This window comes from Chiloscyllium plagiosum, chromosome 4 (genome assembly GCF_004010195.1).
Source record: "Chiloscyllium plagiosum isolate BGI_BamShark_2017 chromosome 4, ASM401019v2, whole genome shotgun sequence".
NCBI classification, from domain to species: Eukaryota; Metazoa; Chordata; class Chondrichthyes; order Orectolobiformes; family Hemiscylliidae; genus Chiloscyllium; species Chiloscyllium plagiosum.
Window position 1 is genome coordinate 72,881,547 of NC_057713.1, and position 12,979 is coordinate 72,894,525.

The 12,979-nt window shown below is 39.5% G+C and overlaps 1 protein-coding gene across 13 annotated transcripts in view; it reads right to left on the minus strand.

Annotated features, from left to right (window-relative positions):
* Positions 1-12,979, minus strand: part of rims2a (regulating synaptic membrane exocytosis 2a) — a 973,874-nt gene that overhangs the window by 337,848 nt on the left and 623,047 nt on the right. For 12 of the 13 annotated variants that reach the window (XM_043688425.1, XM_043688424.1, XM_043688426.1 and 9 more), the window contains 2 exons: positions 2,145-2,324; positions 486-595 (listed from right to left, as the gene is read on the minus strand). In XM_043688425.1, the coding sequence (XP_043544360.1) occupies positions 486-595; positions 2,145-2,324 (290 nt within the window). The remainder of the gene's footprint in view (positions 1-485; positions 596-2,144; positions 2,325-12,979) is intronic. The other variant, XM_043688428.1, reaches the window with a different exon arrangement.

Below are 12,979 nucleotides of genomic sequence, written 5' to 3' on the forward strand. Positions count from 1 at the left end.
CCAGAGGAAGTGGTGGAGGCTAGTACAATTGCAACATTTAAAAGGCACCTGGATGGGTATATGAATAGGAAGGGTTTGGAGGGATATGGGCCGGGTGCTGGCAGGTGGGACTAGATTGGGTTGGGATATCTGGTCGGCATGGATGGGTTGGACCGAAGGGTCTGTTTCCATGCTGTACATCTCTATGACTCTAGCATATGTTTTTGCTTACAATTTTAAAATTCTGCACATAATATATTGTCCGTATTGGATATTTTACATAATTAGGTTGTGTATCAGCAATTCCACTGAGTGTACAAACTTGTTCAGTTCATTTTAGTTTGTAAAGATTTGTCAGTCACCTAATTATCAAATAAAACTTGAAGCTACTAACAATGAGCTCCTTGTTTTGCAGCTTTTCAACATTTCCAAGCTCTAAAAACAGTCAACTCATCATCAGCCATTTGATAGGATTATACAGCAATATTATGGTAGTTCTTACTCACTTCTTTCCAGGGATCCCTTTGAAGGAAGCTGTGGGAGCTGCCGGCCTCTACGTCCTGCCATTGGTGTGCTGGTTGGGCTTGTCTGGACTGATCCACCACGAAGATGTGACCTGTACAATTTTTTTTAAACAGTGTTAATTATTTTTGTCAAAAAATGTATGCTACTTTCAAACATAAGTGGGAAGCACTTGGAAAATATACTTATTTACCCTATAATTAAGACTTCATGACAGGATCAAACTACAACTATCAGTTATGCATCAGAGTAAAACGATTTCAAGCAAATGTGTGAATAATGTTTTAAATGATCATGGTACCTCAAAACTGAATGTCAGAGCAAACTGAAAAACATTGCAGCATATGAAAAAAAATCCCTTTAAGTAAGACACATTCCTGTAATCTACTTCAAATCAATTGGTTAACAGGCAGGAGATCCCTTACCAGTACCAAAAGAAAGTTTAAATATAAATGATACAGAGCAAAACTTAATAGCATATAGTACAAGAGCAGACATTTCATAGCTCTGCAATTTCTCTCCACAATTGTACTTCATAACTGAAAGTTGAAAGAGAGAAATCTTTGCCAAAGTTTTGGAATCATAAAGGCATTCAGTACTCAGAGAGTCAAAGATATTTTCCAATACAATATAACAATTGGTCACAGAACTAGTGCCTTCTGATGTAATACAGAAGGTATTTGTGAATGTATCTTTAATATGAGTTTAGTTTATGAAACATCTCAGTTGATTAAAACCTTCTATCTGTGTACCTCATCAATAATCAAAGCATGGTGACACTTAAAGTAGTATCTTTTGTGTCCAAGGACAATAAAACCATTGCAAGCAGGCAGAAATGAGTATTTAAAAAAAAGGAAGGGAAAAATTATGTAAAGAATGTTAAAAGAATAGCAGAAATGGTTCATGAAGGGTCATTATTTTTGAATGATTAACCAAAAGGAACATTCTAAATCTATCTATTGTGGTTTGCACAAGTGACTGGCTATGTTGATTAACTAAATAAGCTTGTGAAGACAGAAAGCTGGATACTACCTCAAAAATTTCAAATTAATTCCCATTGTAATGACTCCACATAAAATGCTAGCTGTCAATATTGACATTGTCTGCCAATAATAGGGACTCTCCTACATCCTGGAAAGAACTAGGAATCCACTGCTAGCCTCAAGACTGTTTTTTACACATTTTGCATTGTGACAGCAAGTTGCAATTAATAAGATGACCAATATATTGAATTGCATTGGTACCAAAATTTGCTGAGATGAGGTAACAAGCAGGTTAAGAACTGCATCCAATTCCTTTTAGTGATCTTTGAGCTGGAAGAGAAAACCAGGATAACCACAACATGCTTAAATTAGCAGATTTTCCAGGCTCCTCAACACAGTGTGATTCACATAACATATGCTGCTAAAGAATGTTGATAAACAAATGTATGATGCCCACACCATTATATCCATGTATGGATACAAATGCTGTGTTTATGTCTACAAAAAAAAGTTAGTACTGAGGGCTTCTAGTGGCTACTCTGTGATGAAGGGAGGCACTACTCAACTACAGGAAAAATAAAGGGTGAGTTGGCACTGGGGTGGGGACGGGGACGGGTGGGTACAGGTGATTACTCTGGCAGTTTGACGTATCTCTTTCACCTCGTTAGTGCAGGTGAGGGAGGGGCAGATCTTCCCGATGTTAATGATGGCATCGATCGCATGACGTTTGTTTCGGCACGTTCTGAGGATCTGGAGCGGGAGTTCATCCGCTCGAGTACAGGTCGTTGCTCTGATGGTCTGGATCTTTGATATTCCTGTCTATCAGGTGCCTCACGATTCCTGTAATGTCAGTCAAAAAGCCACTCAGTTGAACTTTAACCTCTCAAAAGCAAGTGTTCATGACACGATTGTGAACCTCTAGCCTTATCCAAAGTCAGATTTATTTAACAGGCGAATGGCTATGCACAATCTTGAAAAAGAAACTTAAACCACTATGGTATTAAGACATGTCACCTAAAACAAAGTAATTGTAACCATTGAGACTTGAGTTCTGGATGCCTTTGTAAAACTGAAAGAAAGTACTCATTAAGTTAAACAAAATCTTGATTTATTCGATCCACCTACTAATATCACTTGACGCAAAGTAATTTTTCAGAGCACACCACTGCGATGGAATGAAGCTGTCTTGAAAGAAAATGTTAAGCCAAGTTGATCAATCAGCTTTCAGTAAATACAGCTCGAGACTAACAGGTTCAAACCCGCATTCGATTGCACAAAGCACTATTATGTCATTTAGACTCAGAAAACAAGGTATTATACACAGTTATTATTCAGAAAACTTATCTTCGAAAAAGAAAATAGACAGACGATATCAGGGAACAATAAATTATTTGTTACAATATAATCTTCAGCATTTTCCCAAAAGCATTCTTGAGTACAGTGAAACACACTGCAATGAAAACAGACCTGCATTATAATACAACACTTCATAGTAGGATTTGAAGCAATCAAAAACATTTTATACTCAATCTTCAGAATGTGCCTGTCTCCTCAGTAGGCTTTTCAGTTTCTTTTAAAATCTGACCTCTCAAACATAGTGTACTTTCAGTGAGTTTCCAAAACTCCACACCAGCAAATGAAAATGCTGTGTGGGAGCAAATCATATCTTTGTCTCCTGGTAAAGAAGATTGAAATAATAAGCCCAGCTATTACCAGCCAGTCTAAATCAGGTGCGTTCCTGCTCTCTTTTAAAACAAAACTCTCTCCAATTAGTCTCATTCCCCTGTACCCTTTCCAGAGCCTTGCAACTTATTTTTTGCATTCAAAGGCAGAAAGTCAATGGAGTTGTTATATTAAAATGGAGCTGTTTGCTCATGTCACTCTCGGCAGGTTCCAATAGATGTGTTTGTCAAAATCATTCTCGAGCTGCTCCAGACTGGTCTGCTAACCTGGTAAGAACTATATTTGTAAAAATTAAGCAAAGGAAATAATTTTCAGAGGTATGAGCCAGATGCCAGAGTAAAACATGTGACACAATGAAATGATTACCAACGAAACTATCTTATAACAGATGCATCCTTTTTTTTTACTATTTTTAATGTTTGAACATTACTAAATTTGATTCAGTATCTTCACATTGTTCTTGAGATTAATTTACACTATAGCCCCTGCTAATTAGGACCAAGTGGAATTTCTGATTGATAGCATTAATAAAAAGCTGATTATCCAAGATAGCAAGATTAAAAAAAAAGCATGAAAAGGTTAGAAGCTAACAGCAAATATTTTGGTACAAATATTAAGAGAAATATAGTGGCAAGGGAATTTAGGCACATCAATTTGAATCTCAAATAGAATATAACTGTACTTTCTCCCATATTTATTTGAATTTGCATTTAGAAAACAATTTTCATGACCATTGGATATCTCAAAATATCTTAAAGTTAATGAAGTACCTTTGAATTGTAGTCACTATTGTAATGTAAGAAACATAGCAAATTCCACTAAATGTAAATACGATAATGACCAAATAATCTACTTCATTAACTGAAGGGCAAAATTGCCTCGTATACTGAGCCCTCTTCAAATAGTGCCATGGAAATCTGCTAAGTAAATGCCTTGAGTGAGCAGAATTCTGAGTTGTTTTCTGAAGTGATCAGGAAAGCTCTCAAGGAGTTCTCAATTATGTGCCTAATTAATTGTGTTCTTCAACTAGAATTCTGGCTCAAGCAGTTAGAAAATGGTTGATCAAATGGGTCAAAAAGAAAAGAGGACAATAGGAGGTCATTAATGAATGAAACAAGAATGAAATTGAATAGCTGCTGCCCTCCCTACACAAAAAGCTTGAGCTTGAAAGTCCTGACAGCATGCTTTCAATTGCATTAAAGGTGATTTCCAACTTGTTCTTTCACTTACATTGGATTTTACTAACTTTTGATGAGGAATAAGAAACATGTGTGTTTCAGCTAAGATATCATGAAAGCTGTGCTAATTTCAACATTCTACAATCGCTACATCACTCCGTCTTTGACTCCAGCCATGAACTTCTATTATATCTTCAACTATTGCTTTCTGACATGCAGGGATCCTGGGCCTCCTGAAAATCTACAAATCTGGAGCCAGTATCTCTCAAAGAGTATCATTCTTCAATGTTTCCCAGATCAGATTCCTTCCCAATCTGATGGTTAGATACTGCATATACTAACTAGAGGGGGACGGAGGTGACCTTGCATGCACCTCTTAGAGTAAACAATGCTTGTCATTATTAAGAAAGTTATCATTAAGGTCATAGTCAGAAACCATAGAAAATTAGAATAGTCTCATTTTCAACCCTCCTTCTCACCTCCCACTCGTCTCATCTGATATGTATGCTGCAGATGGTGTATGTACACATACTGATCCTGCATCACATATTTATCCTTGAGCATTTTTCTTTTCAGACTTAAACAATGAGAAGAACAGTGATGATGGAAATTTCACTCTTGCTGCTACCAGTCTAGACACTGGCACTGCAAGCAATTTAGAAGGTAGCACAGAGGTAAGAATCTGCATGTAATGAGGCCAAAGATAGTGCAGCTGTGAACTAACCAGTGGTTAAGAGTTCTATTGCAGAGGACTTAGATGAGAGCTTTGAAAGAGCAACTTGCAGAGGATGATTGTTGGATATATACAATTAAATATTTTGGTATACTGGGAATCCTGCCAGTAAACTTGCCTTCAATGAAAAAAAGAATGGACAAGTTCAGCACCAGCTTGTCAAAGGGGTTTCTTTGCAGAGTTTGGAGCCAATTAGAATCAGACAGCTGTATAAACTTGTCCATGCCCACCAGATATCCTACCTTAATCTAGTTCCATTTGCCAGCATTTGGCTCATATCCCTCTAAACTGTTCCTTTTCATATACCCATTCAGATGCCTGTTAAATGTTGCAATTGTACCAACCACCACCACGTCCTCTGGCAGCTCATTCCATACACACACCATCCTCGGAGTGAAAATGTTGCTCCTTAGGGCCCTTTTAAATCTTTCCCCTCTCACCCTAAACCTATGCCCTCTACTTCTGGACTCACCCACCCCAGGGAAACCACTTTGCCTATTTATCCTATCCATGCCTCTCATGATTTTATAAACCTCTATAATGTCACCATTCAGCCTCCAATGCTCTGGAGAAAATAGCCCCAGCCTATTCAGCCTCTCCCTATAGTTCAAATCCTTCAACACTGGCAACATCCTGTAAATCTTTTCTGAACTCTTTCAAGTTTCATAACATCCTTCCTATAGCAGGAAACCAGAATTGAACACAGTACTCTAAAAGTGGCAAGCGCACTAAATGCCTTCTTCAATATCCTGTCTACCTGCGACTGTACTTCAAGGAACTATGAATCTGTACTCCAAGGTCTCTTTGTTCAGCAACACTCCCCAGGACCTTACCATTAAGTGCATAAGTCCTGCCTGATTTGCCTTTCTAAAATTCAGCTCCTCACATTTATCTAAATTAAATTACATCTGTCACTCCTCGGCCAATTGATCCATCTGAACTCTGAGGTAACCTTCTTCATTACCCGCTACACCACCAGTTTTGGTGTCATCTGCAAACTTAACTAACTATACCTCCTATGATCACTTATATAAATCATTTATATAAATGATAACAAGCAGTGGACTCAGCACTGACCCTTGTGGCTCACCACTGGCCTCCAGCCTGAAAAGCAACCCTCAACTACCACCCTTTGTCTCCTACCTTTGAGCCAGTTCTGTATCCAAATGGCTAGTTTTAACCTTGCTAACCAGTCTACTACACAGATTTTGGTGAAGAGCTTTTGCCCAAAATGTCGATTTTCCTGCTCCTTGGATGCAGCCTGAACTGCTGTTCTTTTCCAGCACCACTCTAATCTAGAATCTACACAGAACCTTGTCGAATCCCTCAGTGAAGTACATTTAGATCACATCCACTGCTCTGTCTTCATCAATCCTCTTTGTTGCTTCTTCAAAAATCTCAATAAAGTTAGTCAGATATGATTTCCCATGCACAACGCCATGTTGACTATCTCTAATCAGTCCCTGCTTTTCCAAATACATGCAATCCTGTCCCTCAGGATCCCCTCCAATAACTTCCCCACTACTGATGTTAGGCTCACCGGTCTATAGTTCCCTGGCTTTTCCTTACCATCATATTTGAATAGTGGCGCTATGTTAACCAACCTCCAGCCTTCTGGCACCTCACCTGTGGTTACTGATGATGCAAATATTCTCAGCAAGGGGCCCAGCAATCACTTCCTTAGCTTCCTACAGAGTTCTAGGATTCACTTGACCTTTATGCGTTTTTAGATGTCTAACACCACCTCCCATGTAATATGGACATTTTTCAAGATGTTGCTATTTATTTCTCCAAGTTCTGTTGTTTCCATATCCTTCTCCACAGTAAACACTGATGCAAAATACTTGTTTAGTATCTCCCCCATCTCCTGCAGTTCCACATAGACGGCCTTTCTGACTGTTAAGGGGCCTTTCTCTCCCTACTCACTCTTTGCCCGTTATCTATTTGTAGAATTCTTTTGGATTTTCCTTAACCTTATTAGCCAAAGTTTATGATGTCCCTTTTGTGCCCTCCTGATTTCCCCCATAAGCACACTTCTACTGCCTTTATACTTTCCCAGGGATATACTTAATCGCTGCTGTCGAAATCTGACATATGTATCCTTCTTTTTCTTGACCAAAACCTCAATTTATCTAATTATCCAGAATTCCCTACACCTATTGCCTTTCCTTTCACCCTAACAGGAATATACTGTCTCTGGACTCTCATTATCTCATTTTTGAAGGTTTCCCTTTAGCAAGCTATCCCTTTACCAGTGAATATCCGTCCCCAAACAACTTTTGAAAGTTCTTGCCTAATACTGTCAAAATTGGCCTTCTTCCAATTTAGTACTTTAATTTTTGGATCTGGTCTATCCTTTTCCAATGCTGTTTTAAAACTAATAGGCTTATGATCACTGGCTCCAAAGTGCTCCCCCGCTGACACCTCAGTCACCCTGCCTGCTTTATTTCCCAACCTGAGGTCATGATTTGCTCCTTTCCTACTCAGTACAACTACATACTGAATAGAAAATTTTCTTGTACACACTTAACAAATTCTTCTCCATCCAAGCCTTTAATATGATGGCAGTCCCAGCTAATGTTTGGAAAGTGAAAATCCCTGACCATAACTACCCTTTTATTCTTACAGACAACTGAGATTCCCTTACAAATTTGCTTCTCAATTTTTTTACTGATTATTGGGTTGGGGTGGGGGGTAGTGGGGGCGGGGGGTTGGACAGTACAATCTCAATAAGGTGATCATCCTTTTTCTATTTCTCAGTTCTACTCAAATGATTTCCTTAGATGTACTCCCTGGAATATCCACCCTAAGTAGAGTTGTAATGTTATCCCAAATCAAAAACACTACTCCCCCTCCTCTTTTGCCTCTCTTTCTATCCTTCTTATTGCATTTATATCCTGGAACATAAAGCTGCCAGTTCTGTCCAGACCTGAGCCATGCCTCTGTAATTGCTATGATACCCTAGTCCCATGTTCCCAACTCTGCCCTGAGTTCATCTGCCTTACCTGTTTGTTGGATGATGAAACTCAGCTAATTTCTCAAATACCTCAAAAAAGGAGTTGCTTTTGCAAACATGGAAGTAGTGGTTATTTCCATTCCTAATCTTGATATTGTGCCTAATGGCTAATGTCATAACCGCTAACATCCAAAGTCAGAGTTTTGCAGAGGAAACACTGACTGCAGTTTCTACAAAACCAGTGTGCTCCAATAATACATGGAATGCAATGTCCAAAGGGACACAAGAGTCTGGTGACTGTCTTCCTGTGTATTCCTGGGAGAACTGTCTGGAGGAGTGGCAGTAGCTTATGGAGCATGAACTTGGCACACACCCTCAAGAGGATTTGCAGCATGTTGACATGGGGGTGTAGCTGGAGCACAATATTCATTCTTTTACTGCTGTGAGCTCACCACTGCCTTTGTTGTTGTCTATCAGCAGCCAGCCCAGATCACAGAAAGTGATTGTGACCAAAACACTGAAAGTTTTCAAGAAGGATTTAGATATAGTTCTTTAGGTTATAAGGGACGGAGAGTGTGGGGATAAAGGTAAACAGGGCACTGAGTTTGATGATCACCTATGATTATATTGTAAGATGGAGTAGGTTCAAAGGACCAAATGGCCTATTCCAGCCCGTATTTTCTGTTTCTATGTTTTACACCCAATTCATTGCTTCACAAAGAGCTTGCCAGCAAGCTTGCATATGTTAACAAGGGATTAAATAAGTGTTTAAGGAACTTTACCAAAAACTGGAGAAGAAGTAGGGTATTCAGCCCAATGTATTTGCTCAGAAAAAGTGAGGGCTGCAGATGCTGGAGATCAGAGTTGAAAAGTGTGATGGTGGAAAAGAACAGCTGATCTGAGGAGTAGGAGAGTCAATGTTTCGAGCATGAGCTCTTCNNNGGAGAAAAGGGCAAGGGGGCAGAGAGATAAATGGGAGGAGAGTGGGGCGAGGGGAGGTAGCTGGGAATGTGATTGGTAAATGAAGGTAGGGGGTGATGGTGATAGGTCAGAGAGGAGGATGGAGCAGATAGGTGGGAAGGAAGATGGACAGGTAGGACAGTTCAAGAGGGTGGTGTTGAGTTTGAGGGTTCGATCTGCACCATTGTCTTGAACTGTCCTATCTGTCCATCTCCCTTCCCACCTATCTGCTCCACCCTCGTCTCCGACCTATCACCATCACCCCCACCTTCAACTACCTATTGCATTCCCAGCCACTTACCCCCAGACCCACCCTCCTCCCATTTATTTCTCAGGTCCCCTGGCCACCACCCCCCATACTGCCCCCATTCCTGATGAAGAGCTCATGCTCAAAACATCGACTCTCCTGCTCCCCAGATGCTGCCTGACCAGATGTGCTTTTCCAGCACCACACTTTCCAACATTGGTTCTGCTCCACCATTCTCTGAGATCATGTTGATTTGATAATCCTCCTCAACTCCACTTTCCTACATTTTCCTCATAACCTTTGATTCTCTTCTAGATTAAAAATCTAGCCTTATATATAATTAAATGTAATTTAAGAAACAATCAGGCAGCTATGTGGACAGGTATGGAGGGACATGGACCAAATGCAGGCGAATGGGACTGGTTTAATTGTGAAAACTGGGCAGCATGGGCAAGTTGGGCCAAAGGGCCTGTTTCCATCTGACGGCTGTAGCCGTCTATGGCTCAACATCAACAGCCCTCTGCAGTAAAGAATTCCACAGATTCACAACCCTTTGAGAGAAGGAATTCCTCATCTCTCTCTCAATACATGATTCCTTATTTTTAAATTCACATGGGGAAACAATCTTCCTGCATTTATCCTGTCAAGTTCCCAAAAACCTTATACATTTCAATAAGGTTGCCTCTAGGTCACAGGAATGCCCTGAGCAGAGCAATCAGTTGGACACAGTTGCAGCTGAGTTAGTGATCACCTCTGTAGAGAGAAATAATCACAGTCCCATCCCACTTCCCACTGTAGTTCTCCACCCTAAGTCATTCAAGCTCTAGAATCTAGCAGTAGCCAGAAATGACTATTACTTATAGCCCACTTCCTGATGAAAGAATGAGTAGATATTGAGATGAGTACCAACTGCCAATTTGACATAATAAAACCGAAGTAGTGCAGATGCTGGAAATCAGAGAAAACAAATTGCTGGAAAATCTCAGCAGGTCTGGCAGCACCTGTGGAGAGAAATCAGAGTTAATGTTTCGGGTCCAGCAACGTTGCTTCAGAATTTGACATTTTTTAAGTGTATCAACAGCACATAAGGCTCAAAATACAAAAAAAAGGGGCCAATTCTATTTATGCAACCACTTATTACTGAAATTAGCCACAGACTGAAATTGAATCCAATGCAGTAACTGAAAAAATATTACTAGACCACGAACTGGTGAGAAACGGCTGTAGAAGGGCAAACCTGACCATTGCCACCATGACACAACACATGGTAGACTCCTGGCACAGTTCACCCTGTAGAGGAATGGCTGCCAGCATGCATCCAGACTCGTGGTCTGGCAGATAATTAGAAAATAATAAAGCCTTTCAAATTACCTGCTCTCTACAATCTGAAGTATTTTATGATGTAAGGTAACCCTTGATAGGACAATTTTGTTATTGTATGCTTTCTAGACATACATTTGTGTAACCAACCCTCAAATGTCAGCTCCATGCTTTGTTTAAAGAAGTATGAACATAGTAATGCCATCATGGTTATTTTTTAAAATCACTTTTATTTAAAAAAGACAAATATGTGTAAAGTAACTTATTAAATGTATTTCATCTGAACATCATTTTGGCCAACAAACAAAATTTTATGCATGAGTTTTATATTTATAACACACAACTCAAGTTCCTAAATTTTCACACTCGTAGAAGCAAGTCCCACATAGGGTTGATGGCTAATGGCTGTCCTCTGCAGCGACTCTATTAACTTGGCTACTAGTTTACAACTAGTAGCCTAGACCTGTCAATGGTAGCTTTCATACATATAAACACATGGTTTAAAATCAGCTAGTGTACATTCTTCATTTCAAATCAACTGTAGCTTATCCACTTGGGCTTATTTTGAAAGAAAATTCGACGTATGGAAGTGTTATAGTATCCATAGTTTCACACTATTCTATTTTCATGGACATTTAGCAGCATTGAGAATCTTGAAATTTATTAATAAGCATTTCTACAAAAATGCCTTTGCTGTTTTCAGCAGCACTTCATCCAAAACACTGCTTGTATCTTGTCCTACATTATATCATGGATACTTTATACTCAGTCCTCAACTGAACTGAATTGTTTTTATTTCCTAATGTCTCAAGATTCCAGTCTTCATTATTATGCCATGGACTCAGTGTTTCAAATCTGCAATATCAAACTCTTATTTCCCTCCTGCCTACATCTCTACAATAATACATTCTCAACATCACCCAGTTCTCCAAACATGCTTATGGTCACCTTTCTTAATCTTTCTTTTCCCAGCTCATCATTCTTTTTACAACCACATCTTGGGATGTTGAACACATTGAATATTTGTATAAATGAATTGTATTGCTGAATATTTTGCAACATTAATGCCTAACTGTCTTGGAATTCTATACTTTTCATAAAATCTTAAAGTTTTAAAGTAAATACCAATTGACTGTATGTTAGTTAAACCTATGAAAATTTGGGGTTAGAGTGGGAACTTAATTGCTGCTGCGAGAGGCAAAGATACAAGTGTGAAGGTAGAAGTCTTGCATCACTAAGAGGACATTAGTAGAAAGCAGACTAGATAGAGGACAAACTTTCCAGAAGTGGCAAAAAAATGGGCAACAGCCCAGCAGAGAGTGGAACATTAAAAGATTTGTGAAAGGTAGAGGGGCAGTAAATGTAGGAATAGCAGTCTGTGAATTGGGTCAGACTGTCACTTTAGAAATTCCAAAGACTTTTCATAGAATCATAGAATCCTACACTGGATGTATAGACCATTCAGCCCATCTAGTCTGCACTGACCTTCCAAACAGTATTCCACCCAGACCCACCCTATCCCCATAACTTGATATTTACCATGACGAACCTGCACATCCCTGGATAGTGGCAGGAAACCAGAGCACCTGGTGGAAACCCACGTCGACATGGAAGAACATGCAAACTCCATGCAGACAGTCACCAAGGCTGGAATTGAACCTGGGTCCTTGGTGCTGTGAGGCAGCAGTGCTAGTCACTCTGCCACTCCCTTTTGATGAAGTCTATAAGCACCATATAGATCAAGCTTGGTATTGAAAGGTTAAAAACTGCAGTGAGAAAGAGGGACAAAGCAACCTTGAAGAGCAACAAACAGTCTGGATGAGAGAATAGGGAGAAACTGCTCCCGGTCATAAAAGAATCGAGAACCAGTTTTAGAGCGTTTTGCAAAACAAATAAATACAAGGTGAGAAATAACTTTTCACACAGCCAGCGGTTACCTGGAAACATAGTGGGGGCAGGTTCATTTGAGGCACTCATGTATGCATTGGAGAATTATTTACATAGAAGCAATGTGCAGAGTTATGGATAAAAGGCAGGAGAATGGAAAGAAATTAAATTGATTAGAGAGCCAGAGCAGATGCAATGAGATTAATGGCCTCCACTATTGTAACAATTCCATGATTCAAAAGAAATCAAAGCCAATAGTGAATAAAGGTTGCACACAGATGCTGTTACAACTGAAGAGGTACTGGAAAAGGCTGAAGTCAAATTGATTATCATTGATGTTGCAGAGATCAGTTTCAGAAGTTATGTACAGACATTGCAACTGACCAAGGTTGAACAAGGGAGTGTTAAAAATGGATGGATGCCAGTTTTGCAATTTATCATCAAAACGGTGTAGTGGTGATGTAAGTATAAACTGTTGAATTAAGTGGGAATGAGGGAGAGAACACAATGTATTGGAAAGCAAAGGATGAA